The 27,869-nt window shown below is 40.6% G+C and overlaps 1 protein-coding gene across 1 annotated transcript in view; it reads left to right on the forward strand.

The window, feature by feature from the left end:
- Positions 1-27,869, forward strand: part of LOC129624247 (ATP-binding cassette sub-family C member 4-like) — a 177,193-nt gene that overhangs the window by 75,140 nt on the left and 74,184 nt on the right. Inside the window, 6 exon segments of the mRNA XM_055541908.1 lie at positions 5,795-5,992; positions 8,228-8,368; positions 9,111-9,148; positions 9,837-9,931; positions 14,938-15,084; positions 18,962-19,041. Coding sequence (XP_055397883.1) covers positions 5,795-5,992; positions 8,228-8,368; positions 9,111-9,148; positions 9,837-9,931; positions 14,938-15,084; positions 18,962-19,041 — 699 coding nt within the window.

A 27,869-nucleotide genomic window follows, 5' to 3' on the forward strand; every position in this document is an offset into this window, starting at 1 on the left:
AGCAATTATATGCCAATAAAATGGTCAACGTGGAAGAAATGGACAAATTCTTAGAAAAGTACAACTTTCCAAAACTGGACCAGGAAGAAATAGAAAATCTTAACAGACCCATCACAAGCACAGAAATTGAAACTGTAATCAGAAATCTTCCATCAAACAAAAGCCCAGGTCCAGACGGCTTCACAACTGAATTCTACCAAAAATTTAGAGAAGAGCTAACACCTATCCTACTCAAACTCTTCCAGAAAATTGTTGAGGAAGGTAAACTTCCAAACTCATTCTATGAGGCCACCATCACCCTAATACCAAAACCTGACAAAGATCCCACAAAAAAAGAAAACTACAGGCCAATATCACTGATGAACATAGATGCAAAAATCCTTAACAAAATTCTAACAATCAGAATCCAACAACACATTAAAAAGATCATACACCATGACCAAGTGGGCTTTATCCCAGGGATGCAAGGATTCTTCAATATCTGCAAATCAATCAATGTAATACACCACATTAACAAATTGAAAAATAAAAACCATATGATTATCTCAATAGAAAGCCTTTGACAAAATTCAACATCCATTTATGATAAAAACTCTCCAGAAAGCAGGAATAGAAGGAACATACCTCAACATAATAAAAGCTATATATGACAAACCCACAGCAAACATTATCCTCAATGGTGAAAAATTGAAAGCATTTCCTCTAAAGTCAGGAACAAAACAAGGGTGCCCCCTTTCACCATTACTATTCAACATAGTTTTGGAAGTTTTGGCAGCAGCAATAAGAGCAGAAAAACAAATAAAAGGGATCCAAATCGGAAAAGAAGTAAAACTCTCACTGTTTGCATATGACATGATCCTCTACATAGAATACCCTAAAGACTCCACCAGAAAATTACTAGAACTAATCAATGACTATAGTAAAGTTGCAGGATATAAAATCAACACACAGAAATCCCTTGCATTCCTATACACTAATAATGAGAAAATAGAGAAATTAAGGAAACAATTCCATTCGCCATTGCAACGAAAAGAATAAAATACTTAGGAATATATCTACCTAAAGAAACTAAAGACCTATATATAGAAAACTATAAAACACTGGTGAAAGAAATCAAAGATGACACTAATAGATGGAGAAATATACCATGTTCATGGATTGGAAGAATCAATACAGTGAAAATGAGTGTACTACCCAAAGCAATTTATAGATTCAATGCAATCCCTATCAAGCTACCAACGGTATTCTTCACAGAGCTAGAACAAATACTTTTACAATTTGTATGGAAATACAAAAAACCTCGAATAGCCAAAGCAATTTGAGAAAGAAAAATGGAACTGGAGGAATCAACCTGCCTGACTTCAGGCTCTACTACAAAGCCACAGTCATCAAGACAGTATGGTACTGGCACAAAGACAGAAATACAGATCAATGGAACAAAATAGAAAGCCCAGAGATAATTCCACATACATATGGACACCTTATCTTTGACAAAGGAGGCAAGAATATACAATGGATTAAAGATGATCTCTTTAACAAGTGGTGCTGGGAAAACTGGTCAACCATTGTAAAAGAATGAAACTAGAACACTTTCTAACACCATACACAAAAATAAACTCAAAATGGGTTAAAGATCTAAACGTAAGACCAGAAACTATAAAACTCCTAGAGGAGAACATAGGCAAAACACTCTCTGACATACATCACAGCAGGATCCTCTATGACCCACCCCCCAGAATATTGGAAATAAAAGCAAAAATAAACAAATAGGACCTAATTAAACTTAAAAGCTTCTGCACAACAAAGGAAACTATAAGCAAGGTGAAAATACAGCCTTCAGAATGGGAGAAAATGATAGCAAATGAAGCAACAGACAAACAACTAATCTCCAAAATATACAAGCAACTCCTACAGCTCAATTCCAGAAAAATAAATGACCCTATCAAAAAATTTCCAAATAACTAAATAGATATTTCTCCAAAGAAGACATACAGATGGCTAACAAACACATGAAAAGATGCTCAACATCACTCATTATCAGAGAAATGCATATCAAAACCACAATGAGGTAGCACTTCACGCCAGTCAGAATGGCTGTGATCCAAAAGTCTACAAGCAATAAATGCTGGAGAGGGTGTGGAGAAAAGGGAACCCTCTTACACTGTTGATGGGAATGCAAACTAGTCCACCCACTATGGGGAACAGTGTGGAGAATCCTAAAAAAACTGGAAATAGAACTGCCTTATGATCCAGCAATCCCACTACTGGACATACACACTGAGGAAACCAGAGTTGAAAGAGACATGTGTACCCCAGTGTTCATCGCAGCACTGTTTATAATAGCCAGGACATGGAAGCAACCTAGATGTCCATCAGCAGATGAATGGATAAGAAAGCTGTGGTACATATACACAATGGAGTATTACTCAGCCATTAAAAAGAATACATTTGAATCAGTTCTAATGAGGTGGATGAAACTGGAGCCTATTATACCCAGTGAAGTATGCCAGAAAGAAAAGCACCAATACAGTATACTAACACATATATATATGGAATTTAGAAAGATGGTAACAATAACCCTGTATACGAGACAGCAAAAGAGACATTGATGTACATAGAACAGTGTTTTGGACTATGTGGGAGAGGGAGAGGGTGGGATGATTTTGGAGAATGGCATTGAAACATGTATAATATCATATATGAAACGAGTTGCCAGTCCAGGTTTGATGCATTATACTGGATGCTTGGGGCTGGTGCACTGGGACAATGCAGAGGGATGGTATGGTGAGGGAGGAGGGAGGTGGGTTCAGGACAGGGAACACATGTATACCTGTGGCGGATTCATATTGATGTATGGCAAAACCAATACAATATTGTAAAGGTAAAAAATAAAAATAATAATAAAAAAAAAGAGCATATTCCATTAGCACCAGAAGTGAGGTTGGATAGCTGAGCACCTGGGTTAGAGATGTCCTCTCTACTGGTGTCTCTCCAGTCTCTGGTCTCCCTGCACAAGTCTCTATGTGCCCAATACGTGTGGGAGCCTGTGCAGCAGGAGGAGAAGGCCCTGCCTTCACAGGGCTCCTGTTCTCATGGGGAGGATGTGACAAAGAAGGTGACATCCTGGCCTCCCTGAGGAGCTGGTGCCTCACGGGGTCTGAGTGACATGAACGTGGGGGCCACAGAGTCATCTGGGGGAGGGGGTCTGAGACAGGGTGTCTTGAGGAAGGAGCTGACCTGGCAGGTTGGAGGAACAGCAGGAAGACCAGCGGGTCTGAGGAAAGTGAGCAGGGGCATGAGAGGGAGCTGGTCTCCAGGCAGTGGGCAGCGAGCCCAGAAGTGGGATGGAAGTCTTGGATGGTCCAGAACAGAGGAGGGATGTGGTCTGATGTGGGAGTTAAGAGATTTCTCTGATGGTCACTGGAGGGGTGACCAAGCAGTTAGGAGTCCTAGTAAAGCTGAGAAGACAGAAGTGTGGGCTCAGGCTAGAGTATCCGTTTCTAGAGCTGCTGTAACCAAATACCTCAAGCTGGGTGACTTAAAACAAAAGAAGTTTATTGTTGCCCTGTTCTGGAAGCTTCAAGTCCCAAATCCAGGTGCTGGCAGGCCCAGCTCTCCCTGAAGGCTCCAGGGAGAATCCTTCCCTCCAGCCTCTGGTGTTCACCAGCCTTCCTTGGTGTTCCTTGGCTTCCAGTTGCAGTGCTGTGGTCTCTGCCTCTGATGTCACATGGCCATTGTCCCCTTGTCAGTCTGGGTCTCTTCTGTTCTCATAGCAACATCAGTCTTACTGGCTTTAGGGTCACCCTGCTCCACTGTGATCTCATCTTAACTCGGTTACATCTGCAAAGACTCTATACAAATAAGGTCATGTTCACAGGTATCATGTTTGAACACATCGTTTTGAGGAGGGCGCACCATCCCACCCACAACTCCCAACATGACTAGGGGTGGGATGGAGATTATTAGTGAGAAGCTTTCAGACTTGGTGGTCATTTGATGCTTCATTCCTTGGCTCATTTACCTCTGGGTCTCAGCACCTTTGTTGTTAACCTATGACTGCTCCACAAGCCCTTGGTCAGATCCCTGACTTTTGAAATGAATCTCTGCTCCAAGAAAGATTATTAAAATACAGAACCCCTGCCTCTCTGGAAGCAGTTCCATGTGTTAACTCCTCTCCACTCCTCTAGGAATGTGGGGAGGGACTAAGGTTTCTCAAGCTTGAGAGCAGTTGATTTTATGTGCAGAGGGGGCAATTCTAGTGTGTAAACCCGTGTTGACAGTGCAGTGTTATGAGCACAGGATCAGTGGCAGGGGAATAACCTATTTAGCCAGCCCCTAGATGTTTTGGGGTCCCCTTATTGCTTCCTTTGAGGACACTACACCCAATTTTAGTACTCACAAAACAGCTATTTGCCCCCTGTTGAGCACCCCTGCATGAGTTGGGGTTCATCTTTACTGTTTGTTTGGTCCCTCTGTTCACAGCAGATGGGGAATGGCTGTCCTTTCATCCCCCCAAGAATTGTCAATGCTTGACCATTGAGTGAAATTGCTGTCTTTATACCACCAGTCATTTCATTGTGCATATTACAAATTTGATGTGGTGAGTGGTGATTTCATTAAAGAGGTGTGTGAATTTTGCCTCCCGAGTGGAACAAGACCTGATATATCCTGCATAATTTTCTAGTTTTGCAGTATCAGATGGTACCCAAAGGCTTCCCTGCATTTCTCCCAGTAGACCCCCTCAGGGGAGAGGGTGAGAGGGGTCCCAGCGAGGGTCCTGGCCAGCTCCCTCCACTTGAGCTGCCTTAACCACAGCTGCTTTCATTTGATGTGTTTTCAATGCTGAGATTTTTTTCCCCTGATGTTTTATTTGCTACTGAGTGAATAAGCTGAATCTGGTTTTATGGGGTCAGAAAATAGCAAAACATCTGCACATTATTTTATGTGACTTTGTAAGGGAGGGAAACTGCAAGGATGTGTCACATGTGTTCAAAGAAAATTATTTGATTGGCTGTAGCTTAAGCAGTTACCTGATTTGGGGAAGCCTAGCTGGCTGCTTGTGGTTGGTCGTTCCTAAGTTTTTTCTCGGATCTGAGTACATTGATTCTGGCTTAGGTTTTGGTTTGTGGGCACAGACCTCCAAGGCTTCAGAGCCACCCCAGCCCCATGGCTTCCTTGTTTAATTACTTTAAAAAGTGGAATATTGAATTTTCAGTTGGGAACTTGCTGAGTGTGGGGGGGCAGTTGTAGAGACCAGGGAGAGGCCTCTCATGGGTTTTCTGTCCGGGGCTGGTTCCTATTATCCCAGCTGGGCACATGATAGTGCGACAGTGACAGTGGTCAGTGAAGATTTAATGAGTGACTTTTACCCATATGCAGATGTGCTTGTGCCCACCTCTGGGTTAAGTTTAAATTTCTTTCCTGGAATTGTCACATGAGGCTTCTCTCAATTCCTGTGTTGTCTAAAAAGACTGTGCTGATCCTGCCACCAACCTCTGTGCTTCTTCCTTCCCTAAGTGCCCATGGTAGTCATGTCAATGGCCTCTATTTTTAACACATGAGCACACCTTTCTTTCACATCTAGCACCTAACACAGGGATGAGGTTTGGCAGAGAACCCAATTATCAGTTCTGTATTGAGATGACTGAATTATATTTCTCAACAAGATTTCTAGAACCAGGGATTATTTTTTTCAAGAATGTTAATTTAAGACAAAATAGCTTTTCTTGATTAGTATTTGGGTTGGTTTAATATTATCAAATATAAATTAATTCCTCTCAACTTTTTATTTTAGGGGATAGTGATAGAAAGAGGAACTTACTCTGAGTTCCTGAAATCCGGGATAGATATTTTTTCTCTTTTTGAGAACGGGAATGAGCAGTCTGAACCATCTCCAGTTCCAGGAACTCCCACTGTGATCTCTGAGTCTTTGGTTCAGTCTCTCCAGTCTCCCAGACCCTCATTGAAAGATGCGGCTCCAGAAGACCAAGAAGTGAGTTTCTGATCCTGCAGTGTGCCTGGGTCTGTCTGCTCTTGGTGGTCTCACGGACTTTCAGTCTGTTCTGCTCATGACTTCTTCATTTGTCCCAAAGTAGACCCTGAGGTTCCCAAAGTCTTGTTCCATGGAACTGATAGAAGAGCATGAAGGAATCAAGCCTGCTCGGGGTTCCCCTTTGAGTGTAGGATGGAGAAACTTATGGAGATCAGCAGTGAGTGCACTGCTATAAATTTCTGAGTGAATGTGACTTACACTGATTGAGAACTCTTCAGTTTACCATAGTTACATCCTACTCATGTTGGTTGGCCCCAGTTTCCCTTATACATCCCAAGGCTTAATGTGAAGACCCCCTTAGACTGAGTCCTGCTGTTGCCACGTTAAATCAGCTACTTTTCCTGTATGTTGGAATGTTCTAGCACTCAGGTGACTGATGGTATTATTTTGCCTCAGTGTCAGATGGTTTGTGATAGGTCAGAGATAACATGTGCAAAGGACCTGACACATGGTAGACGCTTCAGTGTTAGTTCCCATCCTCCTTTCTTACCCTTCAAGACCGAGAACCACATCTTATTGACCTTGAATCCCAGTGGCCAGGAGAGAGCCGAGGACACACTAGGCTTCTGTGACCCTACAATGCATTCTAAGTCCTCCAGACAGAAATGCACTAGATCCCCCTTAAAAATATACACAGATATTCCTTGATATGCAAACCCAGGAGCCTGGAATTATTCTGATTCACTTTCTAAACTCAAGAATCACTCTCTGAAATTTAGGAACTAAATAGATTCAGATCATATGCTTGCAACATGCTATGTAACTCTAACTCTCTGTGAACTCAGTTTACTGTATTTGGCTAGTGTTTTGAGTCCCTAGTGTTTTGAGTATGTTTTATGTTTCTATCATTGAATGACACAAGTCATCTGGAGGGATACATTAGCTCCATATCATTTTGTGCGTTATTTTAGAGGAAGTTTGTGCATTTATACATTAATTGATTTTGTTGTGTGCGTGTTGAGAGTCATGTTCTATTTTAAGGAAAGCTCCCCAACAGTGAATAACCTCATGTGAATGACATTTGATTATTTCTCATAGATTCCTATGAGTGGGGTGGCTGGGTCCAAGGGTAAACACATATGTGGTTTGGCTAGATATTCCCACACCCTTCTCTATAGGAGATAGACCATCCTGCACTCCTATCAGTGTATGAGATGTGTCTGTTTCCCACAGCTTTGCAGAGGAGGACGTTGTTGAACTCTTGAAATTTGGGGTTCATTTTCATTTTATTTTTCTCAATATAAATGTATTTATTTTAATTGGAGGCTAATTACTTTACAATATTGTATTGGTTTTGCCATACATCAACATGAATCCGCTACAGGTATACACGTGTTCCCCATTCCGAAACCCTCTCTCTCCTCCCTCCCTATACCATCCTTCTGGGTTGTCCCAGTGCACTAGCCCCAAGCAACCAGTATCACGCATTGAACTTGGACTGGTGATTTGTTTCATATATGATATTATACATGTTTCATTGCCATTCTCCCAAATCATCCCACCCTCTCCCTCTCCCACAGAGTCCAAAAGACTGTTCTATACATCTGTGTCTCTTTTGCTGTCTCGCATACAGGGTTATTGTTACTATCTTTCTAAATTCCATATATATGCGTTAGTATACTGTATTGGTGTTTTTCTTTCTGGCTTACTTCACTCTGTATAATAGGCTCCAGTCTCATCCACCTCATTAGAACTGATTCAAAATGTATTCTTTTTAATGGCTGAGTAATACTCCATTGTGTATATGTACCACAGCTTTCTTATCCATTCATCTGCTGATGGACATCTAGGTTGCTTCCATGTCCTGGCTATTATAAACAGTGCTGCGATGAACATTGGGCTACACATGTCTCTTTCAGTTCTGGTTTCCTCAGTGTGTATGCCCAGCAGTGGGATTGCTGGGGCGTATGGCAGTTCTATTTCCAGTTTTTTTAGGAATCTCCACACTGTTCTCCATAGTGGCTGGACTAGTTTACATTCCCACCAACAGTGTAAGAAGGTTCCCTTTTCTCCACACCCTCTCCAGCATTTATTGCTTGTAGACTTTTGGATCACAGCCATTCTAACTGGCATGAAGTGATACCTTATTGTGGCTTTGATTTACATTTCTCTGATAATGAGTGCTGAGGTTCATTTTTAAAAATTCCATTTCTCACTGCTCTTTTTCCCTTTTAGACTGAGAATATACAGGTTGTACTACCTCTAGAGGACCATTTGGAAGGAAAAGTTGGTTTTAAGACCTTTAAGAATTACTTCACAGCTGGTGCTCACTGGCCTGTCATCATCTTCCTTATTCTAGTAAACATCGCAGCTCAGGTATGTAAGGGAGTTTATTTTGATTTGTGCACTCAGTTATTTATATTGTATTTTATAATTCTTTTAATATATTTGTATTAAGAGATTTATCTCAAAGACTTGGCTCATGCAGTTGTGGGCCTAGCTTGGTGAATGTGAAATCAGAAAGGCAGGCCTTCAGACTGAAACCTCAGACAGGAGCTGACCCTGATATCTTGAGACAGAATTTCTTCCTCCTCCAGGAAGCCTCAGATTTTGCTCTTAGGGCCTTTGTCTGACTGGATGAGGCAACCACAGTGTTGAGAGTGATCTCCTCTATTTAGGTTCTGATGATGGATGTGAGCCACATTCACAAAATACCTTCACAGCAACATCTAGATGAGTATTTAGTTGAATCACTTGAGACTGGCCCAGCCAAGCTGACACCCAGAACTGACCATCACTGTACCTGACAAGCTTTTTGCTTTCCAAAATCCCAACATTTGTTTTGTTATTACTGACTTTGGAGTCCACTTGGATTTGCATTGAAGTACATTATATTTGGGGAGCAAAGTCTTCTAGGGAAAAGGGGATTTCTTTTAAATATATTAACATGTAAGATGCCCTCCCCTGACCTGTGGTCATCTGGGGTATGGGGCTTGGCACAGACCTGAGCTGGTAGGAGCATCTCCATGTTCTGGAGCCTTTCTGTCCCCCGTCCTAGTGAGCGGGGTGTGAGGCTCAGTGATGTCAATATCTGAGTGACTGCTGTTTCCTCCTCCAGATTGCCTACATCCTGCAGGATTGGTGGCTTGCATTCTGGTGAGTGATTCCTGGCCTGACCCAAAGGGTTGGGAAGTCTACACGAAGCCTCACTTTCCTACAGAGTCAGGGGAGGAGATGGGGCTTGTTCAGCCTCCTCTTCTGACCCTCACATAGTTTCCCTGAAGAAAGATGAATGTTCCTGTGGGTAGTATGTGATCCCCTTGTGGTCTCTCCCCATGTCCCTCCCTTCAGCAGCTTCTTTACAGGCAATTTTTTTTTTTGAACTTTTAATATTGTATTGGGAAATGGCCAATTAACAATGTTGTGATCGTTTCTTCTGAATAGTGAAGGGACGCAGCCATACATATACATGTATCCATTCTCCCGCAAACTTCTCTCCTGTCTGCCACATAACATTCAGCAGAGTTCCATGTGTTATACAATAAGTCCTTGTTGGTTATCTGTTTTAAATCTTGCAGTTTGTGCATGACCGTCCAAACTCTCTAACTGTCCTTCCCCTCGGCAACCATAAGTTCATTTTCTAAGTCTGTCTTCACAGATAATTTTGAAAACTGAAAGTTGTGATTCATATTTTTAAAAGGGAGAGATACACACAGGGCCTTTCAAGCTGGGAAATACTTTCCAGCATAATATACATTTCTTGAGTTGAGGTAATTTTTTTGTGATATCTGTTTAAATTCTATGTGTATCTATAGTGTAATATTTTAAATTTTCTGTTCCATAGGGCGAATGTACAAAGTGACCTGTATTTTGGGGGATATTTGAAAGAAGATGAAGATGTAGTATTTGTTCTGAACTGGTACTTAGGAGTTTATTCAGGTAAAGTTGAGTCATCTGCTCTAGAATACCAGAGTTTAAGGTGCTTACAATGAGTCTGTATGAGCAACGAGGGCTTTCAGAGTAATTCAGTAATGTCTTAATAGATTAAATATCTGAATTGCATTTACTCTGTGAATTAATTAGAATAATTATTTTAAAAATCTACTAGGGGTTGCATAGAGTCGGACATGACTGAAATGACTTAGCAGCAGCAGCAGCAAAAGAAATATTTGAATGAAGACTCTTAACTTGTTCCATACTGGATTTTGGTACTTAAGCCAAGATTGCATATTGAGAAAATCAGCCACTGGAAATAGGTAGCTACTGTGTATTCTAGTAGGTGCTTTAGCTAAATCTTATATCATTATATGGATGGGCAAGGGGATTACAAATGAATTCCACCCTGTGGTTCAGGTTGTTCCAATTCTGTCTGAATAAACAGACTTTTATTGATCTTGGGTGAAATCCTCTGGCTGCATGGGCCATAAATAAAAGCATTACTCCCAGGTATGCAAAGCTCCCCTTTCCACACTGCTCATCTCTTGGGCTTCACTAATAATTTGAGAAGCTAAGCAGGAGAAGTCCAGTGTCTGGAATTAGGATTCCTTCTCTTTCTTACCCTTATATTACAGTGTTCCCTCCTCCCCAACTGTGTGATTAATTCAAAATTTGGCTTGCCAGACTAATATTCACTATTAACATGACTTTCTCTATTCACAAGAATATTTAGAATATATATAGTATAGCATTACATACTATTTAAAGGATGTCTTTAACAAAAATTTTAAATGCTTTCTTTATCCATTCATCTGTTGATGGACATTTAGGTTGCTTCCATGTCCTAGCTTTTGTAAATAGTGTTACTATGAACACTGGGGTGCATGTGTCTTTTTGAATTATGGTTTTCTCAGGGTATATGCCCAGTAGTGGGATTTCTGGGTTGTATGGTAGTTCTATTTTCAGTTTTTAAGGAACCTCCATACTCTTCTCCATAGTGACTGTAGCAATTTACATTCCTACTAACAGTGCAATAAGATTCCCTTTTTCCACACCTTCTCTAGCATTTATTGTTTGTATATTTTTTGATGAGAGCATTCTGACTGGTGTGAGGTAATACTTTATTAGAGTTTTGATCTGCATTTCTCAAATAACAGTATTGAGCATCTTTTCATGTCCCTCTTGACCATCTGTATGTCTTCTTTGGAGAAAGGTCTATATAGGTCTTCTGCCCATTTTTTGATTGGGTTTTTTTTTTCCTTTATATTAAGCTGCATGAGTTGTTTGTATATTGTGGAGATTAACACCTGGTCAGTTACTTATTTTGTAATTATTTTCTCCCATTCTCAGGGGTGTCTTTTCATCTCATTTATGGTACATATAGACACTGGATCAGGGGATGGGGGCTCCCCGGGTAGCTCAAATGATAAAGAATATGTCTGCAAAGCTGGAGACTTGAGTTTCATCCCTGGGTCAGGAGGAGCCCCTGGATAAGGGAGTGGCAACCCACTCCAGTATTCATGCTTGGAGAATTCCATGGACAGAGGAGCCTGGCAGGCTACAGTCCATGGGGTTGCAAAGAATTGGACAGGACTGAGCGACTAACACACGTGTACACTGGAATGTTACTTATCCACAGAAAGGAATGAAATTGGGTCATTTGTGAGATGTGGATGGACCTAGAGTCTGTCACACAAAGTAAAGTAAGTCAGAAAAAGAAAAACAGAAAAGAAAATACTTGTATTAATGCATACATACGGAATCTAGCCTCTTCACGGATCACTGCCTTATCATGGTGAAGGAGCTTGTGTAACTCAATAAAACTATGAGCTATGTCATGTAGGGCCACCTAAGACGGATGGATCATAGTGGAGAGTTCTGACAAAATATAATCGCCTGGAGGAGAGAATGGCAAGCCACTCCAGTGTACTAGCCATGAGAAACCCATGAACTGCATAAAAAGGCAAAAAGATATGACACCAAAAGACTAGCCCCCCAGGTCAGAAGGTGTCCAATAAGCTACTGGGGAAAAGCAGAAGACAACTACTAATTTTCTGGGTCATAGAGAAAGCAAGGGAATTCCAGAACAACATCTGCCTCTGTTTTGCTATCTAAGCTAAAGCCTTTGACTGTATTTATCATAACAAACTATGGAAAATTCTTAAAAAGATTGGAATGCCAGACCATCTTACCTGTCTCCTGAAAAACCTGTATGCAGATCAAGAAGCAACAGTTAGAACCCTGTATGGAACAGCTGATTGGTTCAGGATTGAGAAAGGAGTACAACAAGGTTGTTTATTGTCACCCTGTTTATTTAACTTATACACAAAGCACATCTTGTGAAATGCTGGGGTAGATGCTTACAAGCTAGAATCAAGATTGTTGGAAGATATCAACCTCAGATATGTGGGTGATAGCACTCTAATGGCAGAAAGCAAAAAGGAACTAAAGAGCCTCTTGATGAGGGTGAAGAAGGAGGGTAAAAAAGCCAACTTAAAACTGAATATTAAAAAAACCAAGATCATGCATCTAGTCCCATCACTTCATGCAAACAGAAGGGGAAAATGTGGGATCAGTGACAGATTTCCTCTTCTTGGGCTCTAAAATCACCGTGGATGGTGACTGCAGCCATGGAATTAGAAGACAATTGCTTCTTGGCAGGAAAGCTATGACAAACCTCTACAGTGTGTTAAAAAGCAGAAACATCACTTTGCCAACAAAGGTCTGTATACTCAAGGCTATGTTCTTTCCAGTAGTCATGCACGGATGTGAGAGCTGGACAATAAAGAAGGCTGAGCACTGAAGAATTGATGCTTTAGAACTGTGGTGCTAGAGAAGACTTGAGATTGAGAGTCCCTTGGACAGCAGGGAGATCAAACCAGTCAGTCTTAAAGGAAATCTACCCTAAATACTCACTGGAAGTACTGATGCTGAAGCTGAAGCTCCAATACGTTGGCCTCCTGATGTAAACATCTGACTCACTGGAAAAGACCCTGATGCTGGGAAAGGTTGAAGGCAGAAGGACAAGAAGGTGACAGAGGATGAGCTGGTTGGATGGCATCACCAATTCAAGAACTTGGGCAAACTCCGGGAAATGGTGAGGGACAGGGAAGCCTGGCGTGCTGCAGTCAACGGGGTTACAAAGTGTTGGACGCAACTTGGCGACTGAACAAACAACAACAGCAACATGGAATCTAGAAAAAGGGTACAGATGATCCTATTTGCAGGGGATGACTAGAGTTGTAGTTGTAAAGAATAGATGTGTGGACACAGAGCAGGAATGGGGAGGTGAGGGAAATAAATTTAAAGATTAGGATTGACATATACACACTACCATGTGTAAAACAGATAGCTAGTGGGAAGCTGCTATGTAGCACAAGGTGCTCAGCTCAGTGCTCTGAGCTGACCTAGAGGAGAGGGATGGGGGCAAGGGAGGTCCAAGAGGGAAGGGATATATGTATACATATAGCTGATTTACTTTATTGAACAGCAGAAACTAACACAGCATTGTAAAGTAACTATACCCCAATATATTTTTGTAAATAAGTAAAAATTTAAATATCCTCACAGGAAATGCTTGTGAAAGCTTTCTGCAAAGAGTAAGTTATGTAAAAATCCACTCATTGGAATTTGGTATTTATTTTATTAATCACTTCATAAGAAGTTTGAATCTACCAGCTGTTTACCTTCTGAATTGGTGGACAATGAGGCCTTAAAGAAGGAAGGGATTCTGTTACACATTCATATAGGATTGTGGGCTAAGGCAAATGCCTGTTGGTGGAATTCAGGAACTTAAGCAGCTTTCAGTATTTAAATAACACTGATATGGCAGCTAAATGGGAAAAAGTACTTGATGGAATATATATTGCTGAAGTTATCTCCATTCAATATAGCATTGTGAGTTGAAGAGGTGTTTGGAGGGCTATTTTTATTTTTATATGCATAGTAGTGCTCATTTATATCATTGATAATACATAAATTTAAATGATTAGGCTTATTTATAAATGCTTTGGGGTGCTATTAAATAGTGAGAGATTAGTTTATTTTATTTAGATTATCTCATGTCAAAATATAATTTGTAGTTTCTTGCAGTTCAGTTATTTAAGAGATTGTCCACTTGCAACCTAACATGGTCTTTTCATGCTCTTTATAGCTACTTGGGCATAGAAGTAGCTAATTTATTTTTAATATTTTAAATTTTTATTAATTTTTATTATACTTGCTTTCCAATGTTGTGTTAGTTCCTGTTGTACAGCCGAGTGAACCATTGAACATATATCCTCTTTTTGGATTTCCTTCCCAATTAGGTCACCACAGAGAATTAAGTAGAGTTCCCTGTGTTATATAGTAGATTTTTAAAAAGCTACTTTACATGGAAGTAAATTTCCTTGTAAATTACAAGGAAATGGTAGATCATTTCTCCTTTTCCCCGTTAATTCATGTGCTGGTAGCAAAACATTGGAGAAGGGAATGGCAACTCACTCCAGTATTCTTGCCTGGAAAATTCCATGCTTAGGAGAGCCTAGGGGCCACAGTCCATGGTGTTGCAAAGAGTATGACTTGACTGAGCAACTAACACTTTCATTTTTACCAAAGCATACCTTTCTTTCAGATTATGGGACATGTTGTAAATAATGAGATTTGAAATGTGAAGAAAGGAAGATCAGCTAGTTGTATAATTATCTGTTTTATAAGTTTTATTAGAACTTGTAACTGAATTAGGCAAGCCTAGAATGAAGCTGCAGTTTACACATTTTCCCCCATGTTGTGGGGAAAACAGTGATTTTTATATTTTTATTTTAAATGTATTTTTGAAAGCATTAAAATCTTACAGAATCTACTTTATATATATATATATATATATATTAAATTCTGTATATATGTAAATCTCTATACAAATTTTATTTATAGAATAAAATGCACAGTATCTTTTTAAACTGCCTGCCATGCTTTAGCATGCTTAAGGATCAGACAGAGATCTTGTGCTGAGTGATGTTTCTTTATTTCAGGGTTAACTGTGTCCACTGTCCTTTTTGGTATCACAAGGTCTCTGTTGATATTCTGCATCCTTGTTAATTCTTCACGAACTTTGCACAAGATAATGTTGGAGACCATTTTAAGAACTCGGGTATTGTTCTTCCATAGAAATCCAATAGGTAAGTCAGACACCAAATTTCTTAATGAATATGTCTTGTTAACACATTACATGCCTTTTTACATTTTCATATTTGAAAATGGAAGAGATGCCTGGAAGAAAATCACTGTGTATGTTTATTCATTTTCTATAAAAATCTTCACTAATAATTTTTCCTACCAGAGAAAATCTGAATATAGGAGCATATAAGCCTTTATTCCAATTTATGCATGTCTGTAAAAATATATGAATGTTTACTTTGCAGGATGATTTAGGAGTCCAATGAAACACTCAACAAATGATGAAAATGTGTTGAAATGTTTTTGACTAGTTGTTAAAACTTTGGCTGTGTTACATAATGTTAAGCTAACTAGGAAGGACCATCTTCCAGGAACGTCTCTACAGAAGACAGGCTGTGTGTTTCTTTCTTTCTTTGCCCATTCATTTCTGGGACCACAGAGCTCTGACATGCACTCATATTTCGAGTTTCACCTAAATGGTAATGTAAAATTAATTAAAATACAAGATCAGTGAAATGTAAGCATCCTCTTCAATAAAATTAACTTTCTAGTTTTACAATGGACTTTTGATTACATTAAAGATGTCTTGTGGTATCTAGCAGGAGGATCTTCATTATTAAGTAAGAAACACTCTTACTTAGGTTGGTTTCCCAATCTTACTTAGGAAGGTTTCCAGTGGTTCCTATACCCTGAGGCCTTCAACCTGTCTTGCTTCTGAAGGTGGCCTCCTGACCTGGGTTTCTATGAACAGCTAGTTCATCAGCACACATACCACTCTGTTCAGTTGGTTAGACTTGTGCTGAGGCCCTGGGTGGCTTTGTTTTTGCAGGTCATGATTGACAGGGCCTGATGAGGCAGGGATGTGACTGGAGAGAGGACAGCAGTAGCTTTGGCCTGGCTATCAACTAGCTGTGCAATCAAGGCCAAAGTAGGTAGATACTACTGGGCAGGCAAATCTCCAGGCAGGATGTTGTCACGGTTATAAGTATGGACTCTGGGAGCCAACTTCCTGGGTTCGGTCCTGGAGATAGTTACTAATAGTAATAGCCAGTTATAGTTATTTTAATACTTATGTTAGTTATTTAATTTCTCTGTGTCTCAATTTCCTTACCTATAAAATGAGGATACTATTCACATCCTTACCAATATCTTGATGTTGTGGGCATTAAGCAGGTTAATACATTCACAGCACTTAGCACAGGGTCAGTGCCTAATGAACCTAAGTGAGGATGTCTACATGGTGTCTGGGAACTTCCCCTCCTGTGAAATGGGATTAACTGCTGCCCTTTCTGTTTCACAAGACTGTTATGAGGATTAAATAAGAGTGTTTAGTGCAGCATCTTGTGCAGATTTATTCAACACATGTTCTTTAGTCCAGGCACTGTGAGGAGAACAGGATGGTAAACTGCAGAGGCCCACACAATCTCATCTTATTATGAAGCTGGAGTGAGGAAGTGATTGGAAGTTGTTGCTATTATGGCTGTGAAGTAGCTCTACTTTTCCTGCTAATGGGGAAACTACAGTTGTAAATTTGGGAGCATCAAGTGGGACTGTTACCAGTTATCAGTTATAATTTATGTTATCACAGCCTCTGAGTGCTTGTGACCACTGTTAACCAGGCTCTTGATGACCTGTAGGCATCTCCAGATGCTGATTTATTATTCAAGGATTTGGAACCAAGTTTAAATCTTTAAGGTCACTAATCCTAGAGCAACAGTCATACACAGTGTGTACCTTGTCTCCCCCTCCTGTGTCTATTATCAGAACTTCATCCCTTCAAGAAAATAGAAGCCCAAGTAAGTACAGCAAAGATAGGCCCTAAGGTTTAGGGGCATCTGTTTTTTACTCTTTTAGTAGTATATTAAATTGAATTCTTTCCTGTGTTTATTTTCAAATGTAGAATTTGTGATAGATTGCTTATGGTGTCTTTGTTTCTGGAATATGATGGCATGAAGAGAGAACCACATAGAGTGGTATTACTTGTTACCAAGTTCAAGCTCGCTCTGCTTGCCTCACAATGCTGATAAGTCTTAACAGATGATGTGTTAATGCAAAGAAAAATGACTTTATTTGGAAACTTGGCAGACTTAGAAGATGGCAGACTGATGTCTCAAAATAACCTTGGATGCTTGGTTCTTTTATAGAACAGAGAGGAGAGGAGGCGAGGAAGTAAAGTCAAAAGACCATTTATCTTGCACAATAAGAGGGTATTTGTTCTTTTTTTTTTTCTTTTCTGCAGCCATTCACAGGTGGTGAGAGTCAGATTGTCTCCCTGTGAGCTGAAAAAAGCCATTTTCATTTAACATTCAGACAGAGGGGCAGGGTTCCCTGACCAAAGCAATGACCAGCAGCAGTCAAAGAAACACATCCAGCATGGAGTCAAAATTGGCTCCTCCCTGCTACAGTTCCTTTGATTTGCACCTCCCCTGTCTGGGGCCAGTGTCCTGTTCTTTTTCATCCTGAGTCTCCTCAGGGTGCACCAGCCTTGCAGGGGTGGCTGCTGAGTCCTGATGGCTACAGCATCCTTTGTTTACTGATGTGACAGGTGACATTTTTAATTTATGCCAGATATTTACTGGAAATTTCCATATCCCCATATTGCAGCCTTAAGGATATACTATTATTGTGGATTCTGAGAAGGCAAATAAAATCAATGATAACTGATTCTTAGTCATTTAGTAATATTTCTGTTTTCCTGCCTACATCCCTGTGATCTTAGATGCTTATTTGTAAGTCTGTGCTTGTCACACCTGGTACACCTCTGAAAACAGAAACTTATTAAGCCAGTAGTAAACTCACAACTTAGAAATGGCCACAATCCAAAATTTCCCAAAATGTGAGGTGCTGTGCACCATCTGGAGGGAAAAAAAATTACAAAGAGGTTATAGTTATGTTTATTTAGAAAATATCACTTGGCAAAATTAATCTTGATAATTAAAGCAAAATTGTTGTGACAATTAGGATTAACTTAGGTATTTTGCAATTGTTTATTTACCGATTTAACACTTGGAGTGAGCCTTAGATGGGATGGCTCTAAAGGAAGGGAACATTCTCAAATCCACCAACTCTTCCTGATACTGCCACAAGATCCCCCAATTCTTTTAAAAATCAGGGCTCAGTTTCACTTCCCCACCCACTGCCATTTGGTGGCATTTTTGTTTCTCTTTAGGTATCATCCTATTTTGTCTTTCTTTTTGTCACTGACATTGGCTTATTTCATAAGAATTTGTAATACATTAACTTTGTTGTTGTTTTACCGCTAAATCGTGTCCTACTCTTTTATATTCCCATGGACTGTAGCCTGCCAGGCTCCTCTGTCCATGGGATTTCCCAGGCAAGAATACTGGAGTGGGTTGCCATTTCCTCTTCCAGGAATCTTCCTGACCCAAGGATTGAACCCCTGTCTCTTATGTCTCCTGCTTTTGCAGGCGAATCCTTTAGCACTGAGTCCCTAGGGAAGCCCAATTGATTAAATATTTAATACATATACTTTATTTTTTTAAAGATATGTTTATTTATTTTTAGTTGCATTGGGTCTTTGTTGTTGTGTGTGGGCTTTCTCTAGTTACAGCAAGCAAGGGTTACTGTTCATTGCAGTGACTTGGCTTCTCATTGTGGTGGCTTTTTCTGTTGCAGAGCTCAGGCTCTAGGCACATGGGCTTCAGTAGTTGTTGCGCACAGGCTTAGTTGCTCTGCAGCATTTGGAATCTTCCCGGACCAGGGATTGAACTCATGCCCCCTACAATGGGGACACTGTACCACCAGGGAAGACCTGAAATACATATTCTTCAAAAATATTGTTTTTATTTGTTCATGAATTGATTCTCTTAAAGTTCCTATCTGAGGAAATGAGTAATTTCTCATATCCTGTTCTTGCAGGAAGAATTTTGAATCGTTTCTCCAAAGACATTGGGCATATGGATGAGTTACTGCCCCTGATATTTCTTGATTTCATCCAGGTAACGTATCAGTCCTGTCAGAGTTCTCACAGGGAAGAGCAGAGCGCCTGTTTCTCAAGGACTTTTCACAGGGACTGAGGGTGGGCCTTTCAGCCTGGCAGTGTGTCCTGTTATCCTCAGTAAATTCTGTGTTTGTGTGAAAGAGGTGCAGTTCTGATTGGGAGGGTGAATTAACATGAGTAACCCCTGAGGCAGGAGTGTCTACACAGTCACGTCAAGGTTGGTCTGAAACAGTGACATGCTGGGTAAGTGGTTCTCCCTCTGACTTCCAGGTGTCTGGTGTGGATTCCCTTTACTGTGGGCACATTTCATAATATAGAAATAATACCACTCATGGAAAGACAGCCTAGATTGACAAAATTATGCATTGTATTGGGCTTCCTAGGTGTCTCAGTGGTAAAGAATTCAGCTGCCAATGCAAGAGATGTGGATTTGATACCTTGGTTGGGAGGATGCCCTGGAGAAGGAAATGGCAACCCACTTCAGTAGTCTTGCTGAGAAAATTCCATGGACAGAGGAGGCTGGCAGGCTATAGTCCATGGGGCTGCAGAGTTGGACACAACAGAGCACGAGCATGATGCATTGTATTCCCACAGGAGACAAGTATTTGCTGCACCATTGTATTTGGATAAAGCCAGGGGTGGTTACTTACAAAGAAAAGATTGGTTAAAAAATAGGGTGAAAATAATACTTTAACAAGAACAATGTTATTTAGTTGCTAAGTTGTGTCCAACTCTTTTGTGACCCAATGGACTGCAACTGGCCAGACTCCTCCATCCATGGGATTTCTCAGGCAAGAATACTGGAATGGGTTGCCATTTCCTTGTCCAGGGGATATTCCTGACCCAGAGATCAAACTCTTGTCTCCTGTGTCTCCTGCATTGCAGACAGATTCTTACCACTGAGCCACCTTGGAATTCCAAGAAGGACAATCAGTCCAGTTCAGTCGCTCAATTGTGTCCAATTCTTTGTGACCCCATGAACTGCAGCATGCCAGGCCTGCCTGTCCATCACCAACTTCCAGAGTTTACTCAAACTCATGTCCATTGAGTCGGTGATGCCATTCAACCATCTCATCCTCCTTTGTCCCCTTCTTCTCCTGCCCTCAATCTTTCCCAGGATCAGGGTCTTTTCAATTGAGTCAGCTCTCTGCATCAGATGGCCAAAGTATTGGAGTTTCAGCTTCAACATCAGTCCTTCCAATGAACAGCCAGGACTGATCTCCTTTAGGATGAACATGTTTGATATGCCTTGCAGTCCAAGGGACTCTCAAGAGTCTTCTCCAACACCACAGTTCAAAAGCATCAGTTCTTCTGTGCTCAGCTTTCTTTATAGTCCAGCTTTCACATCCATTCATGACTACTGGAAAAACCGTAGCCTTGACTAGATGGCCCTTTGTTGACAAAGTAATGTCTCTGCTCTTTTATATACTGTCTAGGTTGCTCATAACTTTCCTTCCAAGAAGTCTTTTAATATCATGGCTGCAATCACCATCTGCAGTGACTTTGGAGCCCAAAAATATAAAGTCAGCCACTGTTGCCCCATCTATTTGCCATGAAATGATGGGACCAGATGCCATGATCTTAGTTTTCTGAATGTTGAGTTTTAAGCCAACTTTTTTCACTCTCTTCTTTCACTTTCATCAAGAGGTCTTGGTTCTTCATTTTCTGCCATAAGTGTGGTGTCATCTGCATATCTGAGGTTATTGATATTTCTCCTGCAACCTTGATTTCAGTTTGTGCTTCATCCAACCTGGCATTTCTCATGATGTACTCTGCATGTAAGTTAAATAAGCAGGGTGACAATATACAGCCTTGATGTACTCCTTTCCCTATTTGAAACCAGTCAGTTGTTCCATGTCCAGTTCTAACTGTTGCTTCTTGACCTGCATACAGATTTCTCAGGAGGCAGGTCAAGTGGTCTGGTGTTCCCATCTCCTTAAGAATTTTGCACAGTTTGTTGTGATCCATACAGTCAAAAGCTTTGGCATAGTCAATAAAGCAGAAGTAGATGTTTTTCTGGAACTCTCTTGCTTTTTTGATGATCCAGATGTTGGCAATTTGATCTCTGGTTCCTCTGCCTTTTGTAAATCCAGCTTGAACATCTGGAAGTTCATGGTTCATGTACTTCATGTTGAAGTCTGGCTTGGAGAATTTAGAGCAACTGTGCGGTAGTTTGAACATTCTTTGGCATTGCCTTTCTTTGGGATTGAAATGAAAACTGACCTTTTCCAGTCCTGTGGCCACTGCTGAGTTTTGCAAATTTTTTGGCATATGAGTGCAACACTTTCACAGCATCATCTTTTAGGAGTTGAACTAGCTCAGCAGAAATTCCATCACCTCCACTAGCTTTGTTTGTAGTGATGCTTCCTAAGGTCCACTTTACTTTGCATTCCAGAATGTCTGGCTCTTGGTGAGTGATCACACCATCATGATTATCTGAATAGCAACTTTATTTGGAAACTTGGCAGTCTGAGAAGATGGCAGACTAATGTCTCAAAATAACCATCTTATTGGGGTCCAGATGCCAGGTTCTTTGATAGAACATAGAGGAGAAGAGGTGAAGAAATAAAGTTAAAAGGCCATTTATCTTGCAAATTAGGAGGAGATTCATTTATTTATTTATTTTTCTTTTCTGCAGCTGTTCACGGGTGGTGACAGTCAGATTGTCTCCCTGTGAGCTGGGAAAAGCCACTTTATTTTAACATTCAGGCAGAGGGGCAGGGTTCCCTGACAAAAGCTATGCATAGCAATGTGTGGCTCTAGGTGAGTGATCACACCATCATGGTTATCTGAGCCATGAAGATCTTTTTTTCTATAGTTCTTTTGTGTATTCTTGCCACCTGTTCTTAATATCTTCTGCTCCTGTTAGGTCCATACCATTTCTATCCTTTATTGTGCCCATCTTTGCATGAAATGTTCCCTTGGTATCTCTAATTTTCTTGAAGAGATCTCTAGATGAAAATCATTTCAGGAAATGTCCTTCATTTTGTAGGCATATTTTCTTTTCACAAGTTGATTGCTCAGCCTTAAGGTGTCTTTAAAAAAAGACAGTGAGAGAAAGACGTACAGGAATACCCGCTATCCAGCCTTTGTCTGTGAACTTGAGGTTTTAAGGAATGATGTTGAGTCATCTTAGATCTCATCCCCACATTCAGTATTGTTGTTCATATGGAGTGTTGTTTTTTGTTTTTGTTTTTTTTTTTTCTGTTATTTAATTCTGTCTCCATTTCAGTGATTAAGCATGTGGGGAATTTACTTTTTCTTTCCAAGTGTTAATTTTGGAAATGAAGTGCATGTATCAAAAGCTGCACATAGAAATGCTGCAGTGAACATTTGCCTGCAGATAGCTTAGCCTGTGGGCAAGGATTCCACTGTTACCAATGAGAACTAAGCTGAGACTCAGAGGCAGAGAACTTTTATTGCAAAGATGTTTATTTTTCTTTCTCTTCTGTAAACTTATTTTATAAATGTGCCCTGTTGGATTTAGCTACATAATTTATCCCCAGAAACAATGTTTTCCTAAAACAGTGTCATGTGTTGACAGTGACTGTGAATTACTTTGAAAGGATTTTGTGAAAGGTTCTGTTTCTTTGCTACAGCAAGCTAGGCCAAGGTTGGTTTTCCAGTGTGTGCTTAGAATATTCTGTCATAATCAAAATTCATAACATATTTTTAGATGACATATGTATGCTACCTTGGAGAAGGCGATGGCACCCCGCTACAGTACTCTTGCCTGGAAAATCCCATGGATGGAGGAGCCTGGTAGGCTGCAGTTCATGGGTCGCGAAGAGTCGGACACGACTGAGCGACTTCACTTTCACTTTTCACTTTCATGCATTGGAGAAGGAAATGGCAACCCACTCCAGTGTTCTTGCCTGGAGAATCCCAGGGACAGGGGAGCCTTGTGGGCTGCTGTCTATGGGGTCGCACAGAGTCAGACATGACTGAAGCAACTTAGCAGCAGCAGCAGCAGATGCTACCTGACTTCAGCAGGGAATATTCTCATTGAAGAGGAGAGAATATTCTAGTCAAGCTGTTTTCCAGTCCCTCTTCTACCACTTGTAGTTCAATTATCTTGAAGTTTGGTGGAGGCATCCTGTAGTTCATTAGAAGTAAGAGTCTCCCCTTTGAGAGACTGACCTGGGATGAGCATGGAGCCTGTATTTTCCTTACTGAGGAGGCAGTAGCTGAATCTGTGAAGATAACAATATTGCCCAGAGAAAGGGAAGCATTTTAGGACCTAAGATCAGAAGCTTATGGAACCCTTGATGTTCAGAGAGGAAGCAGAGAGAGAAGGGAAGTACAGAAGACACATGATGAACAGCAAGGACAAGAGAAGGAGATGTGGTACAGACCCGAGGAAGGACAGGTCTGTTCAGTGCAAATGAGGTGAGTCCATGGAAACCTGTTTGTTGATTTAAAATCAGGAGGCATCTGATGACCTGAGGAGCAGATTTCAGGTGGGAGGAGTTAAAGAGCAAAGGGCTGCAAATCCAGGAGGCATGGAGGGAGTAGAGATGAAGACAGGCTGGAAAGAGTTTGAATGAATCAGAAGAGAGGCCCATCTGGAATGTAGGAACTAAGGAGGTGTTGCTGGTTGTTTGAGATTTTAGTTTCTGGGAGGGGAGTATGAGCAATGGTTCATGGTTTTTCCCTCTCTTCCATCCTTCCCTTCAACAAACAAGCATTGAGGCCATGAGGTACAAGGGTGACTCACAGGGATGAGTAAAGCACGAAGCCCTCCCCTCATGGGTCTCCTCCAGTCCTCCAGGGAAGGAAGACATCCAGAGATTCACCCCTTGATAGCTTTGGAATCCTAATTGTGGGAGCTCTGTGGAGGAAGTCCTGGAAGGCAAACTGGATGTGGAGGCTAGAAGCAGTTACAGAGCCTGGTCCAGGAGGTGGCAGAGCTTCTAGGAGGTGACCTTTGATCCCAGATGAGAAAGAAGGCTGCTGCTGTGGATGGTCGGGCTGGAGGTGATGCTGGTTCCTGTGTAAGAACCAGTATTTCTATCATCAGCTGAGAAGGGGGAAGGGAAGGGGCTGGAAGAGGGTTGTTCAATTTTGTTTTAAAGGAGTTAGTTCATGCCGAGTGTTTTCAAACTCATTTATGATGGTTCTGCTTCTCCTTTGTGTATATGATAAACCTTAGATGATTCTTGATCATTTATGTTACTTCTAAAGAGTCTATTTCATATACTTTTCCTCATTTAATTCCTTTTCATTCCCATAAATGATAGCTCAGATAATTTATTTAATATTTTATAATAGTGATGCCAAGTGTGGCTAAAGAAAACCCTGGGTTCTGACTAGTGGGTCTACACTTCAGGACAGAACATCTACTCAGACAATGTCATTCAGAGACCACATCCCACCAGAGGGTGATCATGGGTTTGTGCACCATCCTGTACACTGACTCTTACAGATAACAGATATGTCACCTGTTCAGTCACATTATGGTTGTTAGGCAAATTGGAGCTGTTCACCATTTCAAAATGGATGAAGGGAAAGCAGCATAAAAAATCAATGTATGTAGTGTGATTCCACCTGATAGTCATTTATGATGGCAACAGCTTTAAAGTGCAGTGGTGTGGGGAGCCCTGCAGTCTCCCTTTCCAAGCTTGAATCTGAGCTCTCCCTCTTCCTGTCTTTCCCCAACAAAGCCAGTCTTCTCTCAGTAAAATTGACAAAATAATACTAACTCCATAAATGTTGTGGGAAGACAAAATGAAGTTGTTTTAATATTATTCTTTGCATAACATCTAAATGCATGTTGAGCACTAAGTAATGGGTAGTTGTTTTTAAAACACCATATGTGTTTTTAAGTGAGAAAAACTGTCTTGTGACCATTGGCATTATGTTGCATTACAGTTATTGTCAGACACAGTTTCCAGGCCCATAAATACCGTCTCATCAGTTTGTATTACAGAGATTCTAGTTTGTAATTCTTGAAAAATTTAATGGACACTTTCTTGTATAGACTCACAGAATAAAAATCAGTTGTTTTCAAAACTGACAATTGGGCACTGAATATTTCAGATTAATGTAAGTTTCATACAGTTTCCCAAAGTCCCACATAACATTGAGTAAAGAGTCTCAATTATGTATAGTTCTTTTCGTTGAAATCACCTCCTCCTAGAAGTCTTCCTACTAGTAAAACAAGTGAAATGAAAGTAAGATGTGGAAGTTAGAGTTAGGCATTTTAATTATTTTAATTATTCTTCAATTAAAAATAAATAAAAAATACTAGAAAAATTACTCATTAAATTTCAAAAAATTGGGACTGCTTTGAGCATGAGAAGATGCACACAGTGGCCCTCAACAAAGCGCTGTAATTTACTGAGGAAAACTGAATTGCAAAAACATTTCTTCTTCACACACCCCTCATTTAGGAAAAGAAAAAAACAACAGCAAGAACAACAACAAAAAATCAGCAGCTTGGCTGAGCGTAAATAACTGACTCTTCATGTTCTTTCCCACTTCATGGATCACAGCCATATTTTGGTGAAGGGGCTTGTGTAACTCATGAAGCTACAAGCCATGCCATGCAGGGCCACCTAAGCTGGACATGTCATCATGAAGAGTTCTGACAAAATGTGGTCCACTGGAGGAGGAAATACTAAACCACTCCAGTATTCTTGCCATGAGAACCCTATGAACAGTATGAAAATGCAAAAAGGTGTGACACCGGAACATGAGCCCTCCAGGTTAGAAAGTATCCAATATGCTACTGGGGAAGAGTTGAGGGGAATTACTAATAGTTCCAGAAAGAATGAAGTGACTGGGCCAAAACGGAAATGATGCTCAGTTGTGGATGAGTCTGTTGGTGAAAGTAAAGTCCAATGCTGTAAAGAACAACATAGCATGGGGACCTGGAATGTTAGGTCCATGAATCAAGGTAATTGGATGTGATCAAAAAGGAGATGGCAAGAGTGAACACTGACATCTTAGGAATTAGTGAACTAAAATGGAAGGGAATGGGTGAATTTAATTCAGATGACCATTGTATCTGTTTCTGTAGGCAAGAATCCCTTAGAAGGAATGGAATAACGCTCATAGTCAACAAGAGTCTGAAATGCAGTGCTTGGGTGCAAACTCAAAAATGACAGAATGATTTCAGTTCATTCCCAAGGCAAATGATTCAACATCGTCCTTTTCATCACAGGGAATTGGAATGCAAAAGTAGGAAATCAAGAGATACATGGAGTCACAGGCAAGTTTGGCCTTTAGAGTACAAAATGAAGCAGGGCAAAGGCTAACAGAGTTTTGTCAAGAGAATACACTGGTCATAGCAAGCACGCTCTCTGGCGACACAAGGGACAATTCTAACTATGGGCATCACCAAATGATCAATACTGAAATCAGATTATGTCTTTTTCAGCTAAAGATGGAAAACCTCTATACAGTCAGCAAAAACAATACCTGGAGCTGACTGTGACTCTGATCATGAGCTCCTCACTGCAAAATTCAGGCTTAAATTGAAGACAGTAGGGAAAACCACTAGGCCATTCAGGTTTGACCTAACTAAAATCCCTTATGGATATACAATGGAGGTGACAAATATATTCAAGGGATTAGATCTGGTAGACAAAGTACTAAGAAGAGGTGGTAAGAATACACAGAAGAACTATACAAAAAAATCTTCATGACCCAGATAACCATGATGGTGTGATCACTTACCTAGAGCTAGACATCCTGGAATGTGAAGTTAAGTGGGCCTTAGGAAGCATCACTACAAATAAAGCTACTGAAGGTAATGGAATTTGTTGAGCTATTTCAAATCCTAAAAGATGACACTGTGATAGTACTGCACTCAATATGCCAGCAAGTTTGGATAATTCAGCAGTGGCCACAGGACTGGAAAAGGTCAGTTTTCACTCCAGTCCCAAAGAAAGACAATTACAAAGAATGTTCAAACTGCCACACAGTTGCACTCATCTCACACACTAGCAAAGTAATGCTCAAAATTCTACAAGCCAGGCTTCAACAGTATGTGACCCCTGAAGTTCCAGATGTTCAAGCTGGATTTCGAGAAGGTAGAGGAACAAGAGCTCAAATTGTCAACATCTGTTGGATCATAGAAAAAGAAAGAGAATTCCAGAACAAAGTCTACTTCTGCTTTATTGATTATGCCAAAAACTTTGACTGTGTGGATCACAATAAACTGTGGAAAATTCTTCAAGAGATGGGAAAACCAGGCCAACTTACTTGCCTCCTGAGAAATCTATGCAAATCAAAAGGCAACAGAACTGGACATGGAACAGCAGACTGCAAATTGGGAAAGGAGTATGTCAAGGCTATATTGTAACCCTGCTTATTTAACTTATATGCAGAGTACATCATGTGAAATGCTGGGCTGGATGAAGCAGAGCTGGAATCAAGGTTGCTGGGAGAAATATCAATAATCTCAAATATGCAGATGACACCATCGTTATGGCAGAAAGTGAAGAAGAACTAAAGAGCCTCGTGATGAAAGTGAAAGAGGAGAGTGAAAAAGTTAGCTTAAAGCTCAACATTCAGAAAACGAAGATCATGGCATCTGGTCCCATCACTTCATGGCAAATAGATGGGGCAACAATCCATTGCTTCAGTGACAGACTTTATTTTATTGGGCTCCAAAATCACTGCAGATGGTGACTGCAGCCATGGAATTAAAAGACGCTTACTTCTTGGAAGGAAAGTTATGACCAATAACTTTCCTAGACAGCATATTAAAAAGCAGAGACATTACTCTGCCAATAGAGGTCCGTCTAGTCAAAGCTATGGTTTTTCCAGTAGTCATGTATGGATGTGAGAGTAGGACTATAAAGAAAGCTGACTGCTGAA

Source organism: Bubalus kerabau, chromosome 12 (assembly GCF_029407905.1).
Source record: "Bubalus kerabau isolate K-KA32 ecotype Philippines breed swamp buffalo chromosome 12, PCC_UOA_SB_1v2, whole genome shotgun sequence".
Taxonomy (NCBI): Eukaryota; Metazoa; Chordata; class Mammalia; order Artiodactyla; family Bovidae; genus Bubalus; species Bubalus kerabau.